This window comes from Moschus berezovskii, chromosome 4, assembly GCF_049115385.1.
Source record: "Moschus berezovskii isolate FMDL1 chromosome 4, NW_MosBer_1.0, whole genome shotgun sequence".
NCBI classification, from domain to species: domain Eukaryota; kingdom Metazoa; phylum Chordata; class Mammalia; order Artiodactyla; family Moschidae; genus Moschus; species Moschus berezovskii.
This window is the reverse complement of record NC_142463.1, coordinates 17,037,598-17,063,967: the sequence shown is the minus strand read 5'-3', so window position 1 is coordinate 17,063,967 and position 26,370 is coordinate 17,037,598. Positions and strand designations below refer to the sequence as shown.

The window sequence follows — 26,370 nt, the reverse complement described above, 5'->3', positions numbered from 1 at the left end:
CTAAAGAAATCATATTCTACTTTTACAGCCTCTCTTCCAATCTTTTGAGGACTTTTAAGCCTGCCCCCTTGTCAAAAATATTTATTTTCAATCATTCCTCCTGTTTTTGTTTCTTATATCACAAGGAATGTTTTCTGATTAACTATCATGAAGAGCAGGCACAAGAATTGTTTCAAGCATCTCCTTTCCTGAAAATTCTATCCTGTAATGGTGTTGAGTTCATACCAACTTGAAATTGTTAGATGATCATTCTGAACGATCTTTAAACATACGTGAATGCGTCACTAAAATGAATGCCTAAAACAGTATACACTTAACAAGAAACATCTTCTTTAAATAAGACTGAGATAAGTCCAAAAGTACATTTGGATTTTTTTCTCCTCCATTTTCAAAACACAGACTTGTAGAAATTTACTGTTTGTATTTACCAATTTTCCATTTTCGTCTCGAGTTTACTCAAGACAGAAAGCTTGCCGTAGTACAGAGACACAAAGAAAATCTTCCAAATGATTCCAGGGCTGGAGAATGTGAAATGCTTAGTTACCCAAAGCACTGTAGCAGGAAAGAAGGAGGGGGTGTAGAGATAACAGAGGCGATGGAGACGAATAAGCATTCAGGAATGTGCAGTGTGGACAAGAAAGGGTGAGAATGGCTGTGCAATGATCAGGATGAGAAAACTGACGCTCAGGGTAATGAGAGAAGTGGATGAGGTTGTAGCTTGAAAGGCAGAAGGTAACTGACTTGATGACGTCTGATGTTGAGAATACAAAGGGCCTCCAGAGCTTCATCAGGAATTAAAGTTCTGCATGACGAACAAACGGCAAAAGGGAGGAAACAGCAGGTCTTTGTTCACAAGCCGATACTCAGAGGATGCCGTAGCTCGGTGGACTCTGTCATGGCCCCTACCTTCACGCGCAGTCTCTGAGTAAGGCTGAGTCTTCGCCTGGACAGTGAGCAAAGGAACGCCTACTTAAACAGCTTGAGTGTTCTAAACTCTCTTTAAAGAAAAGCAGCAGCCTAATTCTAAGGGCCTGCGACGGGTGGGTCCCGGGAAACCGACCAATCTATTCTCAGCCCGAATCCCTCCAGCCCGCGGCTAGAAAGGCCAAGCCAGGTGAGGCTCTTCTGTCTTTTTGGGCCCTGCCGGGAAAGGCCTGGCTGAAAAAGAGCGAAGAATAGCTGCTTTCTTCCTTGGGGCTGCGGCGGGAACCTCAGGAACCAAGCCGGAAATCGTCTCTTGGAAAACGCGGTGAGGGTTCGGGGGCCTCCAGGCTGCAAGCAGCAGGTGCTAGCTCAGTCCCGGGCGTCATAGCAACCGCGCTTGCCGCGGAGACGCCTGGCCACCCTTCCGGCTGCAACCATAGAAACGACGCGCGCCATTGGCTCAGGAGCTGCGCTTCCTGCCGGAGACCATTGCTACGGCGCAGACCATTGGCCTCTGGGTTAGCCCGCGGTAACGAAGGCACGGCTCTTCCCAATGGCTCTGCAGTAACCACGGTAACGTCGTGGCGCCTATTTGCAACTTCAAGTTCTGTCACAGGGCATTAATAGTTCTCAGCTTCCTGCCAAACCTTATCTAGAGCCCCAGTCTAACAAACTTGGATTAAATTTTCTAGAAGTAACTTCATTCTTAAAAGGGCGGGGGGAGCTAGGACTTGTCACTCATTACATGGGTGGGGCACCTAAGACAAATCACACTTTTGGAACCCACTTATTGTAAAAATGACGAAACCGAACTTGACTACAACTATTCCTAAAGTCCTTTAGAAGTCCTAAGCACTGAAAATTCGGTTTTCGCGAACCGTATTCTCCACCTATGTAAGGAAAAAAATATATATATATATGACACATTTAACAAAGGCCCGGTTTATATGCTTTTCATTTAAATGCTCTTATCGCAAGATTCTAGTTAGTTTACCTAAACCCGATTTTACTCATGTTTTGGGGCCTATGCTTTTCTGGTATCCTGAACATACACTTACCGTTTCTTACCTTATTCTAGTTTCTCACAGGCTCCTTTCCAAAGCTTTGCCAGTTCTACATGCATTATCCGGACAGATCTTATCCTTAACACTTCCTAAACTCTCCTTCTGGCACCAGAGCCCTTGCAAGTGTTTTTTTTTTTTTCCCTCTTATCTAAAATGCTCACCACCATCTCCCCCAGCCCACTTCTAAGAGTTCAAGCGTCATTTTCTCTTCAGGGATACATTGTTTCAGTTCAGTTCAGTCTCTCAGTCGTGTCCGACTCTTTGCGACCCCATGAATCACACAGCACGCCAGGCCTCCCTGTCCATCACCAACTCCCGGAGTTCACTCAAACTCATGTCCATCGAGTCGGTGATGTCATCCAGCCACCTCATTCTGTCGTCCCCTTCTCCTCCCGCCCCCAATCCCTCCCAGCATCAGAGTCTTTTCCAGTGAGTCAACTCGTCGCATGAGGTGGCCAAAGTATTGGAGTTTCAGCTTTAGCATCAGTCCTTCCAATGAATACCCAGGACTGATCTCCTTTAGAATGGACTGGTTGGATCTCCTTGCAGTCCAAGGGACTCTCAAGAGTCTTCTCCAGGAGTCCTCCAATTTAGATTCAGGATCCTTTTTATTTGCTTTTATTGACTCATATTCCTATTTGTTCTTGGTTTTTTGTTTTGAGCTGTGCCCTGGCTTGGGACTGAACCTGGACCATGGCAGTTAAAGCACCAAATCATAACCACTGAACCACCAGGGCACTCCTTCCATTTGCTGACTAAAAAAACCACCTCTTGGAATTTTTACATGCTCTGAATTCAAATGAAACTGAATTGGAAAACACTCTAAACAATTCCATTTAGGGTAATGGAGGTTGTTTTTAAGCATTAACAAAACACAATAGAAAATGGTTCCCAAGGGGAGTAATAATTATGATATTAATAAAAACAAACATTATAATCACTTCTAGTTCTAGCTCCATTTATCCCCATTGTACATTCAAAGATAATGACAGCCATCATCCACATGAACCTACAGATGTAGAGAAGGGAAGAAGTCAATCTTTTACTTCATGCTCCTTTAGTACTGCAGCCACTGTCTACAGTATGTTGCTTTTTAGATTCTGCTATTTGGATCAGAAATTAATTTAAAATTTTTGTTCAATGGGATTGTTGCTTCCAGAGAAGTCCTGATTGCTGCAGCTACTTTTCCTGTTTCCTGATTTAATGAAGTCACATTTCCTGATCTGGTGACATATTTAGGTATATCTTGGCACTTATGTGCAAATATCAAAGTTTATTATACTTCTATTATCAGACAGATACATTGGACTACTCTTCCCAACACTCCATGAATTGCACTTTAACTCATTTATGTCAAGTACTTTTTTATACCTAGTTCTTAATGACAGCTTTTCACACTGCATTCTGGACCATCCTATGGATCATTGAGGGTACTTCTCTGGTCTACTTATTTTGCACTCCCAACCCAAAGCCCAGGACAGTGAGAGCTTTGAAAACTTCTCAAGGATTCAGGAATGAAGCAGGACACCAGCAGTAACACTGCCTTGCTAAGTGAGAAAATTAGCAATTGCAACCATTTATTGTGCAAACTACGTGTCAAGTGCCAGACTCATGCTTTACCTTCACCATTTATTTACTCCCCACAACAAATGGTGTTACTTTGCAGAGAAATCACCATTTTATAGATGAGGAAACTTGAGATTAAGTCAGGCATCTAAGTTTACAAAGTGAATGGGTGGCACAGCTGGAAGGGTGAAATCTGGCTAAGACAACTCCAAAACCCATACTCTTTACCTCTTTCAGGGCAGTGGTCACCAACTGGGTCCTGCCTGGCCTTTGGCTTAACTTTCCCACAATAGCAGTTATAAATTATTTGAAAGGTAAATTCTTAACTCAAATATGAAGTGAGTCTAGGACAAGAAGCAAGAAGTAAATGTAGTGGGATAATCATCAATCTACAGCTAATCTATCTTTGGGGAGGTGTCCTTCTCTCCTACACCCGTTTTTACTAAATTTCCAAAAAAACAACATCATTGTATTGACTTTGAGGCACATACTTTATTGTACTTAATTTTTATATACCCATTTCCCAAACTAGACATGTTTATTCATCTTTTTGAGCTAACTCTGGAAGATAGTGAAGAACACAGGAGCCTAACGTGCTGTAGTCCATGGAGTCACAGAGCTGGACACGACTTAGCAACTGAACAGGAACAACTCACCTTTGAATCTTCAAAATCCTCAGGGCCTACCACACAGTAGGTATCAACAAAATAAGCATGGCCATTCAGGCATCCATCATCCTTTTTATAGTGTGAAGAAGGCTGATATTCAGGCCCCACATGTATATTTTTAGGAATATGATACCCAATAAGCTTTTTTTTTTTAGCTGAGAAACAGCTAGAGCCATTCTCAAAATCAACATAACATTCAGGTGAGTGTGTCACGTGGTTCGGTCATAACAGATTTGCCTTTGCTTTCATTTTTTGAGTATTGAAAGACCTTTAAAAGACAAATGCCAAGCCACATTAGTCTGCCCACCACTCACTGCTTTTCCCCTTCATTTTCTGTCTTTATGAAAGCAAAGGATTTATTCTACTTCTCACCACCTATAAGAGTCCTGGTCCACTGAACAATTTTTGATCCTATAAATAAAGGCTTTTTACCTCAGTTTTTGTCATGTATAAAAGCAGTATGTCGAGACTGAAGATCATCCACTATCTTTTCTTCTATCTCTATGCCTTTTTCTACTTCTTCCTCTGATAACAGTAACTTGGTTTCTGAGTCTTTGGTTATAATAACCACAGAAGATCGTCGCGAATCAAGGATATTAGCCACCACCACTTGATGTCGATAAACTTCTAAAGCATTCCGTGCACGATCAATTATGATGGAGGGGTCAGTCTCCAACTTAAAGGAAATTATAAATGCTTTGGGAGCCCAGTCTTTAACCAAAGGAGAAAGCATTTTTGGCACCATCTTCATTGTTATCTGTATTGGAAAAAGAGAATCTTAATAAGCAAACAAGGTTACTACCTACCAGCCAGGTCAATCTCAAAGGAAATTAAGGAGGCAGGGACTCAGATGTTTGGCTATGTCAATTTAAGTAGGATTTCTCACTGCCAAACTTTTTAAAGCGTATGAAATGCTTACTTAAAAGTCCTGCCTTTGTAGGGTTCATAAGGATGCCTGATTTCAGAGCTTCATGCATATTCTGGAGCAAACCACATCTTATGAATTAGCCCTGCCTTGCAACCCTCATTACCATAAACAAAACTCTGAAAAAATAGCATTACATTTTCTCAAACATTCCCTTTATATTTTTTAAACCAAACCCTCAAATAAACAAATACAAATAATCTGTTCTACAAATGTTACTCTGGCAGAAGCTCAAGGTTGAGTTTTTAAATCTCTCAGTCTAAAATATTTCTTCCACTGGTGAACTGGCTATTTGATTCCATTAAAAAACTGTCACTTGTAACATCTTAGCACTGAGGAAACAGAACTGATTTTATTTTTATTCATCAATACCACAATATCATTCTCAATCCCTTCTAAGGGGTATGTTGAGTTGTTTTGTGTACTTTCAAGTACAAGACAGAACTAAGAATTACAGGATAAAGGAAGGTTCCCAGAATTTAAAAAGTGTGAAATCACTAAGCTAATCATCAGAATTTTCCCTCAAAGAGTTAGCAAGAGTGACAGGGATCACATACCCATTTCCCATTTTACTTTTCTCCTCAAAATTTATCACTACCTAAATATAGTATGCATTTGACTTACTGTTTCCTCTGCAGAGTATAAGCAAAACCAGGGCACAATATGTTTCTTTTCACTACCTTATCTTCTTCAATAGTGCCTGGCATATAGTAGGTACTCAATAAACATTTGTTGAAGAAATGAAAAAAATGAACTGTTCCACAGAATCAGCAAGTGCTCCACAGGTAGTTTCTTCTCTTTAAATCCTACTTGTATCACCCGATAAAAGACTAAAAATTCCCTCAGGTTCCAAGAAGCCAGATGATTTCAGCATCTTCACCACACCACAACCCTCCCCATACCTTCTCCTTAAACTGCAACAATAACCACCATCTAATCTGCCCCCACCACTCTAATTCACCTTTCACAATGCCAGAATGTTCTTCATAAACAAAAACTTTATCATTCTTTTAGGTTTCCCTTGGCTCCATAGGATTAAGTTCAAGCTCCTTAAGAAGGAACACAAAATTTTCTATGAAGGAAGCTGTCCCTTCAGCCTGCACTCCACCCTCACCACTTTCTAGCTTTACCAGACAATGTCAGTTTACAACGCAATGCCCATTTTTAAGCTCCAATTGTGTACTCTATCTGGAATGATCTTCCTTTGGTCTGGTACATCTTCTGCTCATCTTTTAAAACCCAGTTCAAGCCATTTCCTCCAGAAAGCCTTGACTTTCCCCAAGATTCACTCACCCCAAGCTCTGACTTCACTTTGTACGTACCTCTACTAGAGCATTTATCACTCTGTACTGTAATTATGTCTGTGTCCAGCAACCTCAACAGATTGTGAGGTTCTTGAGGGAGGGCGGTGTCTTATTCATCTCTGTATCCCTAGTGCCTAGCACATACGGAATGCAGAAAGGCCATCTCCAGATCAAAAGGAAATTAACCCAAGATTGGTTACAGGGAATCAGATCTCTGGAAGAGAAGCGCCCATCACCTGCAGTGGGCCCCCAGATGACTGGATCTTGTGTTCAGGCATTTCAGAGGCAGGAACATAGAAATCTGACACGGCCGCAGCCAGGTAAAACATCGCAGAAGAACCTGAAAAAAGCAGAGTGTAATAAATCAGAGAACTGTATGGAGTCAGCTCCTTTTCAACTCAGGTTCCTCCGCTGTGAGAGCCCTGGGTATATAGTAAGGGGCTATGTGTCTAGGGGGAAAGGCTCTGCCTCCTGACATCCGATGAACTCCTAAATGCACGCACCTAGTGGGTTGAGAGCCTGGGCTGCAGCCTGCAGCAAATGCAAATAGTCTGCCAAAGTGGTGAACTCTATGGCCAGGAAGGTGCCAGCAGCCTCAGCTTCCTGGTAGCTCCGCAGAGCTGCGGCGAAGCCCGGGAGTGCTTTTTCCTCCGCCTCCAGGCTCAGCAAGCCCGAAGACGCTTGGCCGGAGGGCCGCAGAACAGACAGCCAGGTCTGGGGCGGGAAGCGGTGGGCAAAAGGGAAGGCAGAGCGCGCGCGGTACAGGAACAGGACCCCGTAGCCCGCGGCCAAGAAGGCTTCGGCCGAGCTAGCACCGCGCCGCCCACTGCTGAAGTTGTCCAGGAAGCGCACAGGCCGGGCTTCCAGAGGGACCTTGGTGCCGCCAGAAGTGACCAACACCACCCGTCGGCCCTGCGCGCCCAACCGGGCGGCGAAGCGAGCCATAACCTCTGCCCAGCGCGCAGCACCGGCGGGCTGGGGAAACTCGGCAACCAGGTCCACGGCCGCCATCGGTCCCGGAGCGCCCCCGCGTCTGCGCAAACTCTAGGCCGTTCGGCGCAACGCCCCTTGGCCCCGTACCTGGCCCGCGCGCAGCCGCAATAGTAACTGCGCGGTTGGCTACGGTGCGCGGGACGTCAGCGCAGGGGTTCCGCTTGTCTGGAGTTACGTGCTGGTTCCGCCCCGCACCCTGCGAGTCTGACACTTGAGTTCTCGGCTGAGAGGCACACCCCCTTGTTTAGTTTCCTAGCCTGAGTGACGGTCCGGCCGGCCGAGTTTGATCCTTATCGGCCACCGTACAGCCCCTGCTGGACTCTGATCCCGGCTAAAAATTTGCTTGCCTCGTTTAACCTTTGGATTTAGAGCGGTGCGGAAGGGGGAGAGATGGAGGGGTGGCTTGTTTTTTTTTTTTTCCTCCTTCATTTAAAAAAAAAACCTACAAACGCGCCCCCAAGTTGTCAGTCGAGCCACACGTCCCTCCCCCGCCCCTCCAAGAGCAGGGGATGAGGCCGCGCCGTGTCGGTCACGTGACGCCGCTGTCCGCGGTGTCTTCGCCGGGCAACCGTCCTGGAGACTGACAACACCGTCTGCCGCGGCATGAACGTGATCTACCCTCTGGCGGTGCCCAAGGGGCGCCGGCTCTGCTGTGAGGTGTGCGAAGCCCCGGCCGAGCGGGTGTGCAGGGCCTGCACAGTCACTTATTACTGGTAGGCCCCTGGGTGCCTCAATCCTCTCCCTCTCAGCCGGGGAACCCTCTAGGTTCTAGAGTCTAAAGGCTTCAACACAGGTCCCTGAGACTTCAGTGTCTGTGTTTGCTTCCTCTTCCACCCGCTCGTTCGTCACCAGATGTTTTGTGGAGCGCCTGCCGTGCGCCTTGCACTGTTCTAGGTGCTGAAGTTACTAGGGAGAAACTCGGGAGACCACGTCTCCCAAAAAAGTAATGCTTTCATGAGAAAGCTAGATAAACCAACAGGCCAAACAGAATAATTCCAGACAGTAGTCCAGTAATCTTGCCTAGGAAATTCTACGGCAGGCTACAGTCCATGTGGTCGCAGAAGACTCGGCCACTAGAACAAAATGCCTTAAAGGAAATGTGACTGGAGGTTGGGCCGACAGCCTCTCTGAGGGTGGACTGCTGCTGCTAAGTCACTTCAGTCGTGTCCGACTCTGTGTGACCCCATAGACGGAAGCCCACCAGGCTCCCCCGTCCCTGGGATTCTCCAGGCAAGAACACTGGAGTGGGTTGCCATTTCCTTCTCCAATGTGTGAAAGTGAAATCGCTCAGTCGTGTCCGACCCATAGTGACCCCACGGACTGCAGCCTACCAGGCTCCTCCATCCATGGGATTTTTTAGGCAAGAGTACTGGAGTGGCTTGCCATTGCCTTCTCCGGAGGGTGGACTATGGACCTGAATATGACTGAGTAGGAACAGCCCGCCAGCCCCCTCGGCTGGGGGAACGGTAGCGCAGTGAGGCTCCGAGGGAGGGAAGACCTTGCTGTGTTTGAAGAACAGATAGAAAGCTCGTTTGTCGGTGCACAGCCAAGATCGCCACGGTGTGGGAAGGATATGATACTAGTTTTCATTTACTTCAGCATAACATCCCCTGACCTTTGCTTCAGATCGGACCCTATTTGGGTCCTGAGATAAGACAGTGAGGCTGCTGACGTTCAGAAACCTAGTCCTGAGCAGGCTAACCTGTTTAAAAAAGTAAGTTATAACAACCCTATATGACAAATACTGTCACTCAGGGAGTGCTATTCCCTGGGACCTCTAAGAATGGAAGCATGATGACTGAGGTGGTATCTGCAAAGGCTCCTCTGAAGAAGTAATATTTGGGCAAAGTCTTGAAAGATCAGAAGGAAGTTGCTAGGTGAGTGAGAAATGGAGAAGGAAAGGCAAGGCGCTTCTTGCATCCAGGACTGCTTTGGTAAAGAGTGAGAGAACAGACTTTGTTCATAGGTGCGTTTGTCACAACTGTAAGCTGTCCAGGCCCCATTAGCAGGTCATGATAAATCACAACCAGCATTTTAAGGGGAAGAAAAACCTAGAAAGTATCAGAGTAATCCTACTTGCATTGTTTCTTCAGACTTGTGTTTGAGGGTTTTATGTGAATATGTGCTTTACTAGTGAAATGTATTTCCTACTATAGGTTGATTTTTTGAAAAGTTTGAAAATCATTGTGACAGCTAATAGTAGGAATTTATACCAAGAAGATAAAAGTTAGGGCCAAACAGTGATATGAGATCAAGGAGTTTGGAATTTATCCTCTGGGGGGTCATGGATGGTTTTCACATGCTCTCAATTGTATTAAGGAAAGATGACAGGTATCAATGGGAAGCTAGACTGGAAGGTAGACACCGAAGGCTACATAGCTTCTCAATTGCAGTGGCCCCAGTGGAGAGTGAACATACTCTTGGACTGAACCCACTGTCCCTCCTGGTGCTTTCATAGCACTATTATGTCCCCGGATCCTCACATTTATGACAGATTGAAATCATATGTTTACTCTTCACTAAGCTGTATGCTCCATGAGGGCAAGGGCAGCATCTGTTTTCACTGTTGTTTCTTTATTCCACACAGAATACAATTCAGAATTTGTAGAGACACCACAGAGCCCTGGCTGCCTCTCTACTTTCATTTCCCACCACATTCACCCTTCTTTTCCTGGGTGCAGTTATAGAGGCTTTCCTTCAGTTCCAATTTGCCAACTCCCTTTCTCCCTCAGTTTCTTTGCCCAGCCTGTTCCCTCTGGTGGGAATTTTTCTCTACAGTCACAGCTCTTCCTAACGCCCTTTCTTCTTTCTTTTCTCAGAAATGTTATTTCTTCAAAGAGGTATTTCTGCTCAACCCAAACTAAATTCTATCTCATTTTCTCTCTCACATTTTCCCTTCACTTTTCCAATACTTTTATGTTTTTGTCTCACTTGTTTAATGTCTTTGTTTTTGTTTTTGCTGTGTGGTTTATGGGATCTTAGTTCCCCAGCCAGGGTTTGAACCCTTGTATCCTGCACTGGAAGCATGGAGTCTTAGCCACTGGACCTCCAGGGAAGTCCTGAGTAAACACTTCCTCTCAACTCACTGTGTAGTTACTCTGTAATCTTTCAGATGACTCTTATTTCCCTGACTCATTTTAGTTGTTGGCAAGCCTGTTAGCTCAATTTTATTATGCTCCATTAATACAGGATGCCGTGCCATTAATGCAGAATAGTGTTATGTTTAATATGTAGACGGACTGTCCTATGCTATCTTTGATCTGTTTCAGACCCATCTGTGTATACCCTATGGTCTCCAGCAAAGTATCTTGAAATGGTTGAAACTAAATATTTGATGAATCCATGAATAAATTATTATTTCCTATGCCCTTATCCTCCATTATTTTCTTTCTCTTCTTTCACTCCCTTTAATTATTTTTAAGGTCTTCTCCTCTCCCCCTAACTTTTCTCCAGATATCTATATCCTTGTGTCCTAGAGAGGTCATGATTTTACCAGAAAATAAAACTGTGATAGTTGTTCTCTATCTCAAAAATGAGGGCCTTTAGTTCTCCCTTATAGGGTTCTTACGATTGAATGTAAAGCATCTTGCGCCATACCTGAGATCAAGTTGGCACTCAATAGATATTGTTTTTCCTCACTCCAAATTTAAAGATCAGGAAGGAAAGTCAACTTGAATTTGTGAAAGTTGATTTTTTTGCAAAAGAATTTTTTGATTGCAGATGTAATTCATGCTCAGTGCAGAAAACTTGAAATTACTGAATACAATATGTAATACAATACAAAATATAAACATGAAAAATAATCCATAACTTCACAATCCAGATATTAATAGCTTCACAATTTGGTGAGTTTTCTTATGTTCTTTTCCTATAAATTCATTTATTTTTTACATTCTGTGTAATCTTGTACATATCATTCTATGTTGGACTGTGAGAATGTTCCCAGGAAATAGGATGTTTTTCAGTTCAGTGCAGTTCAGTCGCTCAGTTGTGTCCGACTCTTTGCGACCCCATGAATCACAGCATGCCAGGCCTCCCTGTCCATCACCAACTCCCAGAGTTCACTCAAACTCATGTCCATCGAGTCGGTGATGCCATCCAGCCATCTCATTCTCTGTCATCCCCTTCTCCTCCTGCCCCCAATCCCTCCCAGCATCAGAGTCTTTTCCAGAGTCAACTCATCGCATGAGGTGGCCAAAGTATTGGAGTTAAAGAGAAGGCAATTTTATAAAGTACACTGCAACATTACAGGTAAAAGAAGCTTTAGTAGTATAGGTTAGTAAGTTTTAGCATAGAGATAAGAGTAATTTGCAATAATTTTTCCTTTCATTTAACAAGTGGGGCACAAATAAAAATGCTCTCACTGTATAGGAAGAGAAAACAGTCAAGTTGTATTCAACAGTAGGATCTGTGGTGAATTGGAGAATTTAGGCCCTGCCTAACGGTCTTCCACTTCAGTTTAAAAAACATGGTAATGGCCAAACAAAGCATGTCTAACCCACAAGCTATTTGCTTGATCCCTGATTTGAATGCATACTTTTCCAATCCTTCTTTATGCATGGCCCTGTGACAACTGTTAGGGATGATACAGATGAATAAGCAGAGAGCTCATAAATATATAAAATATGCTCCCTTTCTTTAGAAAGGCAAGATATGCAAATGCGCTCAGTGGAACAAAAGTTCAGGCAGTTAAGTAAGTTAATATTTCCATTGCTCACACAATTACTTACTAAGCCCCTATTTAATAAATACCCCATGGAACTCACCTATTTCTTTATTCTGACTGTTAAGTGCTTTTATTAATTTGTTTACAGTAATTCTCTATCAAAAAACCCTTTAAAATGCTTTTTGTTATTTGTATGAGAGCCGTCACAGTTTATAAAGCAAATACTTTATTCATTTGTCCCAGAAGAAAGGAAGGCAAGAGAGTGTTTGAGCATAGCAGATATTATCTGTGACTGCTTTTATGCAACAGTGAGTTGAGTAGTTGCAGCAGAGACCACAGGGCTCTCAAAGCCCAAAATTCACTATCTGGCCCCAAGAAAAGCTTTGCTAATCCCTGCCCTCAGTTATTGTTACTTATTTTCGAGTATGTATAAATGAAATCAAACAGCCAACTTTGTCACCTTTTAATAAAACTATATAATAGGCAAAGAAATGCAAAAACTCCCCTTTTAATAATGAACAGAACAACTAAACAAAAGATCAGCAAAGAAATATGACTTGAACAACAATATAAACCAACTGGACCTAAAGACATTTATAGAATGCAGAATATATATTCTTCTCAAATGCATGTGGAACATTCTCCAGGGTTGACCAAATATTATATCATACAAGAATCTCAGTAAATTTATAAGGATTGAAAATATACACAATATGTTCTTCAACCACAATGGAATGAAATTAGTCAATAACAGAAGGAAATTTGGGAAATATATGAATACGAAAAATAATACACTCAAACAACCAGTGGGTCAAAGAAGAAACCAGATGAGAAATTAAAAAATGCTTTGACATGAAATGAGAACAAAAACACAACGTACTAAAGCTGATGGGATGCAGTGAAAGCAGTACCCAGAAGGAAATTCATGGCTGTAAACAAGTACTCTAAATAAGAAGGAAGATCGCACATCAATCACTTAGTCTTACACTTTAACAACTAAGAGAAAGAAGAGCAAAATCAACCCAAAACTAGCAGAACGCGGGAAATAGTGCAGATTACAGCAAAGATAAATGAAATAGAAAATAGTACAGTGAAGTCGCTCAGTCATGTCCAGTTCTTTGGGACCCCATGCACTGTAGCCTGCCAGGCTCCTCCAGGACTTTCCAGGCAAGAATACTGGAGTGGGTTGCCATTTCCCTCTCCAGGGGATCTTCCCGGCCCAGGGTTCAAACCTGAGTCTCCCGCACTGCAGGCTGACTCTGTACCGTCTGAGTGAAATAGAAAATAGGGAAACATTAAACAGAATTAACAAAACCAAAAGTTGATTCTTTAAAATGGTTGAAACTGACAAAACTTTAGCTAGACTGACCAAGAAAAGAAGAATCAAATTATTAAAATCTGAAAATTAAAGTGGAGACATTGCTACCAACTTTGCAGAAATAAAGGGAATTATAAGAGAATACTGCATACAATTGTATGCCAACAAATTGGAAAACCTAGATGAAATATATTTTTAATAAGACACAAACTATTGAAACTGACTCAAGAAGAAATAGAATATCTGAGTAGATCTATAATTAAAGAAATTTAGCTAAGTAATTTAAAAAAAAAAGCTTTTCAGAAGTAAGCCCAGAACAATTTCACTGGTGAATTCTATCAAATATTTAAAGATGTGTTAACAATTCTTCACAAACCCTTCTGAAAAAATTAGAAGAGGAGCGAATAGTTTCCAACCAATTTTATGAGGCCAATGTTATCCTAACACCAAAACCAGAGAAAAACGTCAAAACCACAGACCAATACCTCTTATGATACAGATTCAGAAATCCTTTCCAAAATACTAGCAGGCCAAATCCAGAAGAATATAAAAAGAATTATATATCATGACCAAGTAGAATTTCTCCCAGGAATTCAAGGTTGGTTCAACATAAAAGTATCAATCAATATACAACATCATCTTAATTGAATAAAAGACAAGAATTACATAATCATCTCAATAGATACAGGAAAAACATTTGGCAAAATCCAACTCCGTTCATGATAAAAACACTTAACAACATTCCTGGGTCAGAAAATCTGTTGGAGATGGGATAGGCTACCCACTGCAGTATTCTTGGGCTTCCCATGTGGTTCAGCTGGTAAAGAATTTGCCTGCAATGTGGGAGACCTGGGTTTAATCCCTGGGTTGGGAAGATCCACTGGAGAGGGGAAAGGCTATCCACTCTGGTATTATGGCCTGGCGAATTCCATGGACTGTATAGTCCATGGGGTTGCAAAGAGTTGGACATGACTGAGTGACTTTCACTAAAAAAATGGGAATAGAAGTGAACTTTTGTAACTTGGTAAAGAGTATCCATAAAAGAACCATAGAGAAACACAACGGTAACATCATACTTAATAGTCGAAGACAATAAATTTTCCCCTCTAAAATCAGAAATGAGGCAAGAATGTCACTTTCATTACTTTTCTTCAACATTGAACTAGAGGTTCTAGCTGGGGCAATTAGGGAAGACAATGAAATAAAAAGTATCCAGCTTGGAAACTAAGGAATAAAAATATGACCTTTATTTATTTATTTTTTAAAGTATGATCTTTATATAGAGAAACCCCTCACACAAAAAAACAAGGTTATAGAATATAAAATCAATATGCAAAAATCAGCTATATTTCTGTACACTAGCAAGGCACAATCTGAAAATGAAATTAAGACAATGGTTCCACTTACAATAGCACTTCAAATAAAGGAATAAATTTAATCATAGAAGTACAAGACATACACTGGAAAAATACAAAATATTGTTGAATAAAACTAACCAAAACCTAAATAAATGGAAAGATATTTCATATTCATAGACAGGAAGACTTAATATGAAATAGTTTCCCTGGTGACTCAGTCAATAAAGAATCTACCTGCAATGCAGGAGACCCAGCTTCCATCCCTGGGTGGGGATTATCCCCTGGAGAAGGACCTAGCAACCCTCTCCAGCATTCTTGCCTGGGAAATCCCATGGACAAAGGAGCCTGGTGACCTGCAGTCTATGGCATTGCAAGATCAGACACAGCTTAGCAACTAAACCACCACCACCACAGATTCAATGCAACCCCTGTAAAAATTCTAACCATCATTTTTGCATTAATGGACACTCTGATTCTGAAATTTATATGAAAATGAAAGGGACCTAAAATAGCTAAAACATTCTCAAAAAAGAGCAAAGTTGGAAAACTCACACTTCTCAATTTCAATATTTACTGCAAAGCTACAGAAATACAGTGTGATACTGGCATAAAGATAGACATATTGATTGATGGAATATAATTGAGAGTCCAGAAATAAGCACATACATCTATGCATGTTAGGTCACTTCAGTCACATCCAACTCTTTGTGACCCTATGGATTGTAGCCCACCATGCTCCTCTGTCCACAGAATTATCCAGGCAAGAATACTGGAGTGGCTTGCCACGCCCCCCTGCAGGGGATCTTCCCAACCCTAGGAAAGAACCCATGTCTCTTCAGTTCAGTTCAGTTCAGTTCAGTCCAGTCGCTCAGTCGTGTCTGACTCTTTGTGATCCCATGAATCACAGCACGCCAGGCCTCCCTGTCCATCACCAACTCCCGGAGTTCACTCAAACTCATGTCCATCGAGTCGGTGATGCCATCTAGCCATCTCATTCTCTGTCGTACCCGTCCCATCCAGCCATCTCATTCTCTGTCGTCCCCTTCTCCTCCTACCCCCAATCCTTCCCAGCATCAGAGTCTTTTCCAGTGAGTCAACTCTTCGCATGAGATGGCCAAAGTATTGGAGTTTCAGCTTTAGCATCAATCCTTCCAATGAACACCCAGGACTGATCTCCTTTAGGATGGACTGGTTGGATCTCCTTGCAGTACAAGCGACTCTCAAGAGTCTTCTCCAGCACCACAGTTCAAAAGCATCAATTCTTCGGTGATCAGCTTTCTTCACAGTCCAACTCTCACATCCATACATGACCACTGGAAAAACCATAGCCTTGACTAGATGGACCTTGGTTGGCAAAGTAGTCTCTGCTTTTTAATATGCTATCTAGGTTGGTCATAACTTTCCTTCCAAGGAGTAAGCATCTTTTAATTTCCTGGCTGCAATCAGCATCTGCAGTGATCTTGGAGCCCAAAAAAATAAAGTCTGACACTGTTTCCACTGTTTTTCCATCTATTTCCCATGAAGTGATGGGACCAGATGCCATGATCTTTGTTTTCTGAATGTTGAGCTTCAAGCCTTATGTCTCCGGAATTGGGAGGCAGATTCTTTACCACTAGCACCACCTGGGAAGGCCACATACATCTATGGTCAGTAGATTTTCTTTTCCTTTCCTTTTTTTTGCAGTTTTTTTTTAATCGAAGTACAGTTGATATACAATAATACATATGTTCCAAGTGTATAATATAGTGTTTCACAATTGTTAAAAGTTATACTCCATTTATAGTTACTATAGAATGTTGGCTATATTCCCTGTGCTGTACAACATATCCTTGCACCATATTTTATACATAATAATTTGTTTGTCTTAACTGCATATTCCTATATTGTTCCCCCTCCCCTCTCCCTAATGGTAACTGCTAGTTTGTTCTCTATATCTGTGACTCTGCTTCTTTTTTGTTATATTCACTAGTTTTGTATTTTTTAGATTCCACATATAATTAACATCTTACAGTATTTGTCTTTTTCTGACTTATTTCACTTAGCATAATACCTTCCAAGTCCATCCATATTGCTGCAATTGGCAAAATTTCATTCTTTTTAATTAAGTAGTATTCCTAAAGCTGAAACTCCAATACTTTGGCCACCTCATGCGACGAGTTGACTCACTGGAAAAGACTCTGATGTTGGGAGGGATTGGGGGCGGGAGGAGAAGGGGACGACAGAGAATGAGATGGCTGGATGGCGTCACCGACTCGATGGACAGGAGTTTGAGTAAACTCCGGGAGTTGGTGATGGACAGGGAGGCCTGGCATGCTGCAGTCCATGGGGTCGCAAAGAGTTGGACATGACTGAGCGACTGAACTGAGCAGAATGATTAGCAATATTGAGTATCTTTTCATCTGCCTATTGGCCATCTGCATGTCCTCTTTGGAAAAATATCTATTCAGTTCTTCTGCCTATTTTTAAATTGGTTTGTTTGGTTTTTGATGTTAAATTGTTTGAGTTATTTCTATATGATGGATATTAACCCCTGATAGGGCTTCCCTGGTGGCTCAGATGGTAAAGCGTCTGCATGCAATGCGGTAGACCTGGGTTCGATCCCTGGGTTGGGATCCCTTCTTGGTCACATAATTTGCAAATATTTTCTTCTCTTCATTCAGTTCAGTTCAGTCGCTCAGTCGTGTCCGACTCTCCGCGACCCCATGAATCATAGCACGCCAAGCCTCCCTGTCCATCACCAACTCCCGGAGTACACTCAAACTCATGTCCACAGAGTCGGTGATGCCATCCAGCCATCTCATTCTCTGTCGTCCCCTTCTCCTCCCGCCCCCAACCTTTCCCAGCATCAGAGTCTTTTCCAGTGAGTCAACTCGTCACATGAGGTGGCCAAAGTATTGCAGTTTCAGCTTTAGCATCAGTCCCTCCAATGAACATCCAGGATTGATCTCCTTTAGAATGGACTGGTTGGATCTCCTTGCAGTCCAAGGGACTCTCAAGAGTCTTCTCCAACACCACAGTTCAAAAGCATCGATTCTTCGGCGATCAGCTTTCTTCACAGTCCAACTCTCACATCCATACATGACCACGGGAAAAACCATAGCCTTGACTAGACGGACCTTGGCTGGCAAAGTAATGTCTCTGCTTTTTAATATACTATCAAGGTTGGTCATAACTTTCCTTCCAAGGAGCAAGCGTCTTTTAATTTCATGGCTGCAATCAGCATCTGCAGTGATTTTGGAGCCCAAAAAAATAAAGTCTGACACTGTTTCCACTGTTTTTTCCATCTATTTCCCATGAAGTGATGGGACCAGATGCCATGATCTTTGTTTTCTGAATGTTGAGCTTCAAGCCAACCTTTTCACTCTCCTCTTTCACTTTCATCAAGAGGCTTTTGAGTTCCTCTTCACTTTCTGCCATAAGGGTAGTGTCATCTGCATATCTGAGGTTATTGATACTTCTCCCAGCAATCTTGATTCCAGCTTGTGTTTCTTCCAGCCCAGCGTTCCTCATGATGTACTCTGCATATAAGTTAAATAAGCAAGGTGACAATATACAACCTTGATGTACACACATTAGGTTGTATTTTAATTTTGTCAATGGTTTCCTTTGCTTTGCAAAAGCTTTTAAATATCATTAGGTCTCATTTGTTTATTTTTGCTTTTATTTCCTTTGCTTTAGGAAACTGATCCAAAGAAAAATATTGCTACAGTTTATGTTAGAGAGTATTCTGCCTGTTTTCCTCTAGGAGCTTTTTGGTTTCTGGTCTTACATCCATTTTGAGTCTATTTTGTATATGCTGGTGGTGGTGTTCAGTTGCTCAGTCACGTCTGACTCTTTGTGACCCCATGGACTGCAGCATGCCAGGTTTCTCTGTCCTTCACTATCTCCCAGAGTTTGCTCAAACTCAAGGCTATTGAGTTGATGATGCCATACAACCGTCTCATCCTCTGTCACCCTCTTCTCCTGCCCTCAGTCTTTCCCAGAATCAGGGTCTTTTCCAACAAGTCAACTGTTTGCATCAGGTGTCCAAAGTATTGGAGCTTCAGCTTCAGCATCAGTCCTTCCAATGAATATTCAGGGTTGATTTCCTTTAGGATTGACTGGTTTGATCTCCTTGAAGTCCAAGGGACTCTCAGGAGTCTTCTCCAACATCACAGTTCAACGACATCAGTTCTTCAGTGCTTAGCCTTCCTTATGGTCCTCACACAACTCTCTCACATCTGTACATGTGACTACTGGAAAAACCATAGGTTTGACTATATAGACCTTTGTCAGCAAAGTGATGACAAACACTGTCTACGTTTAACATGCTGTCTATGTTTGTCATAGCTTTTCTTCCAAGGAGCAAGCGTCTTAATTTCATGGATTTCATAGCTGCAGTCACCTGCAGAGTTAGGGGCCAGAAAAGCAAACAGTTACAGATTAGATTAGGAACAATTGCAATAAAAACTAGGAATGTTCAGGCCTGCTCACTGTTCTCTTTTTCTTCTTCATTCTCAGGAAAGTGAAAGAAAACTCATTCCTCTTTTTCCTTTTCATTGCAACAGGAGTCATTCATAGAGGAAACTGTGTAAGGAATAGGAGGGAACTTCCTAGTGGTCCAGTGGTTTGTTACTTTCCCTGTCCCTTCCCTGGGCTCTGGTGGCCCAGTGGCGCTTTCCTTGGTTGGGGAATTTAGATCCTGCAGGCTGCATGGTGTGGCCATTTAAAAAAGTAAAAGGAATGGGAGTGGATTCTTTGTCGAAGTGCTGTCCAATAGAATGTTTCTGTTTAGTTCAGTTCAGTTCAGTCGCTCAGTCGTGTCCGACTTTCCGCGAACCCACAAATCACAGCATGCCAGGCCTCCCTGTCCATCACCAACTCCCGGAGTTCACACAAACTCATGTCCACAGAGTTGGTGATGCCATCCAGCCATCTCATTCTCTGTCGTCCCCTTCTCCTCCCGCCCCCAACCTTTCCCAGCATCAGAGTCTTTTCCAGTGAGTCAACTCGTCGCATGAGGTGGCCAAAGTATTGCAGTTTCAGCTTTAGCATCAGTCCTTCCAATGAACACCCAGGATTGGTCTCCTTTAGAATAGACTGGTTGGATCTCCTTTCAGTACAAGGGACTCTCAAGAGTCTTCTCCAACACCACAGTTCAAAAACATCAATTCTTCGGCGATCAGCTTTCTTCACAGTCCAACTCTCACATCCATACATGACCACGGGAAAAACCATAGCCTTGACTAGACGGACCTTGGTTGGCAAAGTAATGTCTCTGCTTTTTAATATGCTATCTAGGTTGGTCATAACTTTCCTTCCAAGGAGTAAGCGTCTTTTAATTTCATGGCTGCAATCAGCATCTGCAGTGATTTTGGAGCCCAAAAAAACAAAGTCTGACACTGTTTCCACGGTTTTTCCATCTATTTCCCATGAAGTGATGGGACCAGACGCCATGATCTTTGTTTTCTGAATGTTGAGCTTCAAGCCAACCTTTTCACTCTCCTCTTTCACTTTCATCAAGAGGCTTTTGAGTTCCTCTTCACTTTCTGCCATAAGGGTAGTGTCATCTGCATATCTGAGGTTATTGATATTTCTCCCAGCAATCTTGATTCCAGCTTGTGCTTCTTCCAGCCCAGTGTTCCTCATGATGTACTCTGCATATAAGTTAAATAAGCAAGGTGACAATATACAACCTTGACGTACTCCTTTTCCTATTTGGAACCAATCTGTTGTTCCATGTACAGTTCTGACTGTTGCTTCTTGACCTGCATATAGATTTCTCAAGAGGCAGGTCAGGTGGTCTGGGATTCCCATCTCTTTCAGAATTTTCCACAGTTTATTGTGATCCACACAGTCAAAGGCTTTGGCATAGTCAATGAAGCAGAAATAGATGTTTTTCTGGAACTCTCTTGCTTTCTCCATGATCCAGTGGATGTTGGCAATTTGATCTCTGGTGCCTCTGCCTTTTCTAAAACATGCTTGAACATCTGGGAGTTCACAGTTCACATATTGCTAAAGCCTGGCTTGGAGAATTTTGAGCATGACTTTACTAGTGTGTGAGATGAGTGCAATTGTGCGGTAGTTTGAGCATTCTTTGGCATTGCCTTTCTTTGGGATTGGAACGAAGACTGACCTCTTCCAGTCCTGTGGCCACTGCTGAGTTTTCCAAATCTGCTGGCATATTGAGTGCAGCACTTTCACAGCATCATCTTTCAAGACTTGAAATAGCTCAACTGGAATTCCATCACCTCCACTAGCTTTGTTCATAGTGATGCTTTCTAAGGCCCACTTGACTTCGCATTCCAAGATGTCTGGCTCTAGGTCAGTGATCACGTTATCATGACTATCTTGGTCGTGAAGATCTTTTTTGTACAGTTCTTCTGTGTATTCTTGCTACCTCTTCTTAATATCTTCTGCTTCTGTTAGGTCCATACCATTTCTGTCCTTTATCGAACCCATCTTTGCATGAAATGTTCCCTTGGAGTCTCTAATTTTCTTGAAGAGATCTCTTGTTTTTCCTGTTCTGTTGTTTTCCTCTATTTCTTTGCATTTTCTGTAGTGTTGCAAATGTTCTATATTTGTGCTGTCCAATTAAGTGTTTAAAAAATATTAAATATGCACATAAAACAGTCAGAAAAGCTGTAAACTAAACTGCTACAATGATTTTCTCTGGAGAGCTAAAACATATTGGCATTGGAATACAGACCTAGAGTAGCTACTTACTCTCCATACCCATGCTTCCTTAACTTTAAAAAAATAATGTTTTTATTTTTGTTTGTTTGCAAAAAGTTGAACAGTTACTTGTGAGACCGCCTGTTGCACCCCTAGGATTGGAGGATATTCACAGTGTGTTCTATGCGAATGCCCCCCCTGGAGCACAGAGGACTGCAAACGGTGCTCTTCCCAGCCATGCCCCAACTATAAGGAAAGTGTCTCTGAGAGCCTCATGAGAGGCTCTCTCCTTTCCCTAAGAAAAAGATCCTTAAATTCATCAGCTTCAGCTTTCAGGTATTTTGAAAATGACCTTAGACCAATACAGTGTTACTGTCGTCTTTGTTGTTACTAGTGAAGAAAAGCGGAATAGCCACAGCTTCAACACCCAAGGGCCTGCAGAAATATCCTCCCGCCACTCCTCCCACACACCCCTGGTCTTTACACCACCCAGGCACCATGTGAAGGAAGAGCAATTTGTGTCTGAAATGGCTTTGGGCTCCCTGCCTGGTCTGTGCTGAGCTTACTCTTCTAGTCCCTAGGGCCCAGCCAGCAGTAGGGCCAGGAGAATCTGCAGTCACGCCCAAGATAGAGATAACAAAGTCGTGTTTCCATTGTCAGTGGTGTGGTTCATCAAAGAGCTGATTGGGGCAGCATCCACGAGAAGATATGTCAGCTCCTGATTCCCCTGCGCACCTCCATGCCTTTCTACAACTCGGAGGAAGAACGGCAGCATGGCTTGCAGCAGCTGCAGCAGCGGCAGGTAGGGCCTGTGGAACACTGCAGGTTTAAGGGGTGCAGCACAACGGCCCCAGTGAACGGCGGACTGTGCAAGGCCACTGAAGTGCAACCTCTGCAGGAAGAGGTGTGGTTTTATGTCTTTATGCCCTAATTCCATTCAGTCAGTTGTCCACAAATTTGCTGAATCACTGCAGTATTAGTTTCCTAGAGCTGCTGCCATAACCAAGTACCACAGATGGGGGGCTGGAACAACAGAAATTTATTTTCTCACAGTTGTGGAGGCTGGAAGTCCAAGATCAACAGTAGGCTGTCAGCAGGGTTGATTTCTTCTGAGGCCTCTCCCCTTGGCTTGCAGACGGCCGCCTTCTTGCTGTGTCCTCCTGTGGTCTTTCCTCTGTGTGCACACATCCCTCGTGTCCAAATTTCCTCCCCTAATAAAGCCACCACTAGATTGGATTAGGAGATACCCCATTACCTCATTTTAATTTGATTGACTCTTTAAAAAGCCCTATCTCCAAATGCAGTCCCATTCTGAGGTACTAGAGGTTAGGGCTTCATCATATGAATTTTGGGGATTTGTCTGGTGGTCCAGTTGTTAAGACTTTGCCTCTCAATACAGGAGGTACGTGTTCGATCCCTGGTCAGGGAGCTAAGTTCCTGCATGCCTCATAGCCAAAAAAACAAAATGTAAAACAGAAGCAATATTGTAACAAATTCAATAAAGACTATAAAAATGGTCCACTAAAAAAAAAATCTTTAAAAAAACTTATGAATTTTGGGGTTACAAAATTCAGCCATAGCTCCCAAACATGCTAAGTATTGTAATAAGAGCCTAGGCACATAGTAGAAGGTCAAGAAATGCTGTATGAATATACCAGTTAATAAATAAAGGAGATTGGGAAAATTATTATTATGGCATTGATAGCATCTCAGTTATTCTGCAAAAATAATGCTTTATAAGCCATAAATCTCAAAACAAAAGATTCATTGATTTTAGTATAGTGAGACTTTGAGAGTGGCCTTAGAATGATGCAGAGTCAAAGTTATTTCTAATATTACCTAAGCAGGATAATTCCAAAAGGAAGAATATGTTTGTCTCAAAATTAACTCAGAAAGGCAGAAAGTTTTAGACTGTCCTGAAACATTACAGTTTTGCTAAACTAAAATTTTATTAAGAACATAATAATATTCATTTAATAATTTTATATTGAGCTCTCATTTATACCAAGTACTGACCTATGATGAAAAGATCCGTGTCCCTGGACCTTGGATCCTCACAGGAACTCACAGTCCAGAGTTTTCCTTTCTAATCACCTATTTTGGGTCTCAAGTCCACCTCAATGTGGGCAGGCTCACTATGGGCTCTTGACCAGGTCATTAGGTGTTGCTCTTATCTCCAGGGGTACCTATAACCACCGTTACCTTTTACCCTTAGATGTCTCAGATAGCCTCATTTTTTCTTCCACAGAAACATTTGATTGAACTTTGCTACACCGTTGCCCAGAAATACATCTTTGAAGGAAAACATGAAGATGCTGTCCCGGCAGCTTTGCACTCTCTTCGCTTTCGCGTGAATGTGCACGGCCTGAGTTCCGTTGAGCTAGTGCCTGCTTACTTGCTGTTGGCCGAAGCCAGCCTTGGTAAATGAAACTGACTAGAGACCCCCTGGAACCGGTTAGAAGTGCTATATTGAGTCATGATGGTGGTGGTTTAGTAAAAGTCCTGCCCAACTCTTGCGACCCCATGAACTGTAGCCCACCTGTGGGCTACTGTAGTCTCCTGTGTCCATGGGAATTTCCAGGCAAGAATACTGGAGTGGGTTGCCATTCCCTTTTCCAGAGGATCTTCCCAACCCAGGGATCAAATCCACATCTTCTGCGTTTCAGGCAATCTCCTGCACTATAGGGGGATTTTTTACTGCTGAGCCACCAGGTAAGTCCATACTGGGTCATATTAATGGCCAAAATGTCCAGCTCTGGCAGTGGCACCAAGACACATTTTGTGGAAGAAAGGGATTGCTGTAAAGTTTGGCACAAGGTGGGGAAGGAGATGTCATGGACTTTTGGTTATAACTGACCCATAATCATGCTAGCTGGCCTTAGCAAAAGGAGGAAAGTTATTAGGATGCTGGAGTGTCCTAAAGGAAGGGAGGCTTTGTGAGATACTAGACTCCGAATGCTATAAGCAGCCAAGGCTAGTGCTGTTTCTCTCTCTTGGGTCTTGCCTCTTGTCTCTGTGTCTCTCTGCATTCTACTTTATTTTCCATCTCTACAGACAAGCTTTATCTACCCTCTGCCTGCTGCAGAAGACAGCTACCTCAAAATATCATATGTAGCTGAATTTACATTGAATTTACACATCCTCCAGGTTCAAGGTGGGTAATAGAAACTAATTAGCATCTGATTTCCAATGTTAAATTCCTGAAAAAAAGAATTGCATTGACTCAGCTCGAGTGTGGTATCCATCTGCATCTACCTTCGTGTTGGGAGTCACACAGTCCAAACACAAAATTAGGAACCTGCTCCCACTGATGGGAGAGGCGATTCTGAGAGCAGCAAGCACAGACTGAGCAGACAGCACACATGGTGGTTACTGCAAGAGGAGAATTAGCATTTTCGAGGGGAATGAACATTTTTGAGCATCTACAGCATTTTAGGTACTGTTTTGTTGTTCAGTTGCTAAGTTGTTTCCGACTCTTTGTGACCTCATGGACCGTGGCATGCCAGGCTCATCTGTCCTCCACTATTTCCCTGAGTTTGCTCAGATTCATGTCCATTGAGTTGGCAATGCTATCTAACCATCTCATCCTCTGCTGCCCCCTTCTCCTTTTGCCTTCAATACTGTACTACTGCTTTGTATATCTCAACAGCCATTATTTTTTAAAAAAAAACTTTTCAAAAAGTAAAACTGTTGGAATACTATAAAGGACTTTCCCCCTAAGCTATCTGAGAGAGAGCTGCTTACCTGATGCCCTATGCCTTGACTGCTTCAGTGTGCATATCCTACAGAGATGTCTCCTTCATAACCACAGTGCAATCATTATCAACGATTGCCTACTCAGCAGACCCCATTCAGCTTTTTCCAATTGTCTCAATCACATTTTTATAGCAAAGGACAGAGCCCAGAATCCCAGTCTCATTTCGTTGCCTTGGCTCTCTAGTCTCCTTCATCTGGAATAGTTTCTCAAGCTTTCCTTGATGTTTACCATGTTGACACTTTTATTTATTTATTTCATGTTGACACTTTTAAAGACTAAAGGCCAATTATTTTATAAAATGTCCTTCAATTTGAGTCTTTCTGATGTTTCTTCATGACTGGACTCAGGTGATGTGTCTTTGGCAGGAATATCACAGAAGTGATGCTGTGTTCTTCTCATCCCATCCTAGAAGTTGGCACGTGTTTTTAGTTTGTTCCATTATTGATGATGTTCAAGTTACTTTATTAAGGTGGTATCTGTCAAGCTTCTTCTCTGTAAAGTTACTCTTTCCTCTCTTTGCAACCAATAAATTATAGAGAGGTATTTGAAACTATATAAATATCCCATTCCTCAACAAATTTCAGTGAATATATTTATTTATATCACCATAGACCTTTGTTTTCCTATTTTATTTAATGGGTTACAATCCATTAGTATCTTTAATTTGATGTTCAAACTGTCCTTGATTTGGCAAGTGGCAGCCCATCACACTGGCTTCTGTGTTTCCTTGACACATCCCCATTGTTCTCTTTCCTTCTTTCTTGTTTGTTTTTTGGGAGGTTTTGTGTGTGTGTGTGTGTGTGTGTGTGTGTGTCTGTGAGGCTTGCAGGATCTTAGTTCCCTGACCAGAGATAGAATCTGTGCCCTCCTCAGAGAAAGCATGGAATCCATTAGCACTGAAAAGTGAAAGTATTAGTTGCTTAGTAGTGTCTGATTCTTTGCAACCCATGGACTGTAGCCCACCCGGCTCTTTTATCCATAGGGTTTTTCAGGCAAGAGTACTGGAGTGGGTTGCCATGCCTTTCTCCAGGGGATCTTCCTGACCCAGGAATTGAATCAGGGTCTCCTGCATTGCAGGCAGATTCTTTACCATCTAAGCCATCAGAGAAGTCCCCCATTAGCAATGAACCACTGAACTGCCAGGGAATTCCCTCCCCATTGTTCTTTGATCAC

The 26,370-nt window shown here is 42.6% G+C and overlaps 3 protein-coding genes across 9 annotated transcripts in view; 1 reads left to right on the top strand and 2 right to left on the bottom strand.

Annotated features, from left to right (window-relative positions):
• The window catches only part of CCDC30 (coiled-coil domain containing 30), a 117,080-nt gene extending 114,754 nt beyond the window's left edge, over positions 1-2,326 (bottom strand). For 2 of the 3 annotated variants that reach the window (XM_055403753.2, XM_055403754.2), the window contains exon 1: positions 742-2,326. The gene's annotated coding sequence lies outside the window, so the exon portion shown is untranslated. The remainder of the gene's footprint in view (positions 1-741) is intronic. The other variant, XM_088835196.1, reaches the window with a different exon arrangement.
• A 1,659-nt stretch (positions 2,327-3,985) lies between these two features.
• PPCS (phosphopantothenoylcysteine synthetase) lies at positions 3,986-7,646 on the bottom strand. 3 transcript variants are annotated; one of them, XM_055403452.2, is made up of 3 exons: positions 6,955-7,518; positions 6,688-6,791; positions 3,986-4,979 (listed from the first exon to the last, which is right to left on the bottom strand). In XM_055403452.2, the coding sequence occupies exons 1-3, from the start codon at positions 7,460-7,462 to the stop codon at positions 4,656-4,658; spliced, it is 936 nt and encodes a 311-aa protein (XP_055259427.1). In that variant the 5' UTR covers positions 7,463-7,518; the 3' UTR covers positions 3,986-4,655. The 3 variants fall into 3 exon arrangements, with proteins under 3 accessions (XP_055259427.1, XP_088691320.1, XP_088691321.1); XM_088835194.1 differs by lacking the exon at positions 6,955-7,518 and adding an exon at positions 7,532-7,646 and having other exon boundaries at positions 4,004-4,979; XM_088835195.1 differs by lacking the exons at positions 6,688-6,791; positions 6,955-7,518 and adding an exon at positions 6,470-6,680 and having other exon boundaries at positions 4,004-4,979.
• A 261-nt stretch (positions 7,647-7,907) lies between these two features.
• Positions 7,908-26,370, top strand: part of ZMYND12 (zinc finger MYND-type containing 12) — a 38,567-nt gene continuing 20,104 nt past the window's right edge. The window contains exons 1-3 of one of the 3 annotated variants that reach the window (XM_055403160.2): positions 7,908-8,157; positions 22,101-22,242; positions 23,689-23,860. In XM_055403160.2, coding sequence (XP_055259135.1) covers positions 8,048-8,157; positions 22,101-22,242; positions 23,689-23,860 — 424 coding nt within the window. In that variant the 5' untranslated portion in view covers positions 7,908-8,047. The remainder of the gene's footprint in view (positions 8,158-22,100; positions 22,243-23,688; positions 23,861-26,370) is intronic. The other 2 variants (XM_055403158.2, XM_055403159.2) reach the window with 2 other exon arrangements.

Excerpts from the sequence above, each read along its gene's own strand:
- PPCS (XM_055403452.2), bottom strand. The coding sequence starts at position 7,462 with ATGGCGGCCGTGGACCTGGTTGCCGAGTTTCCCCAGCCCGCCGGTGCT. Across the intron at positions 6,792-6,954 it reads CCAGGCTCTCAACCCACTAG|GTTCTTCTGCGATGTTTTAC; the intron begins GTGCGTGCATTT and ends TGCTTTTTTCAG. Across the intron at positions 4,980-6,687 it reads CATCTGGGGGCCCACTGCAG|ATAACAATGAAGATGGTGCC; the intron begins GTGATGGGCGCT and ends TTTCCAATACAG.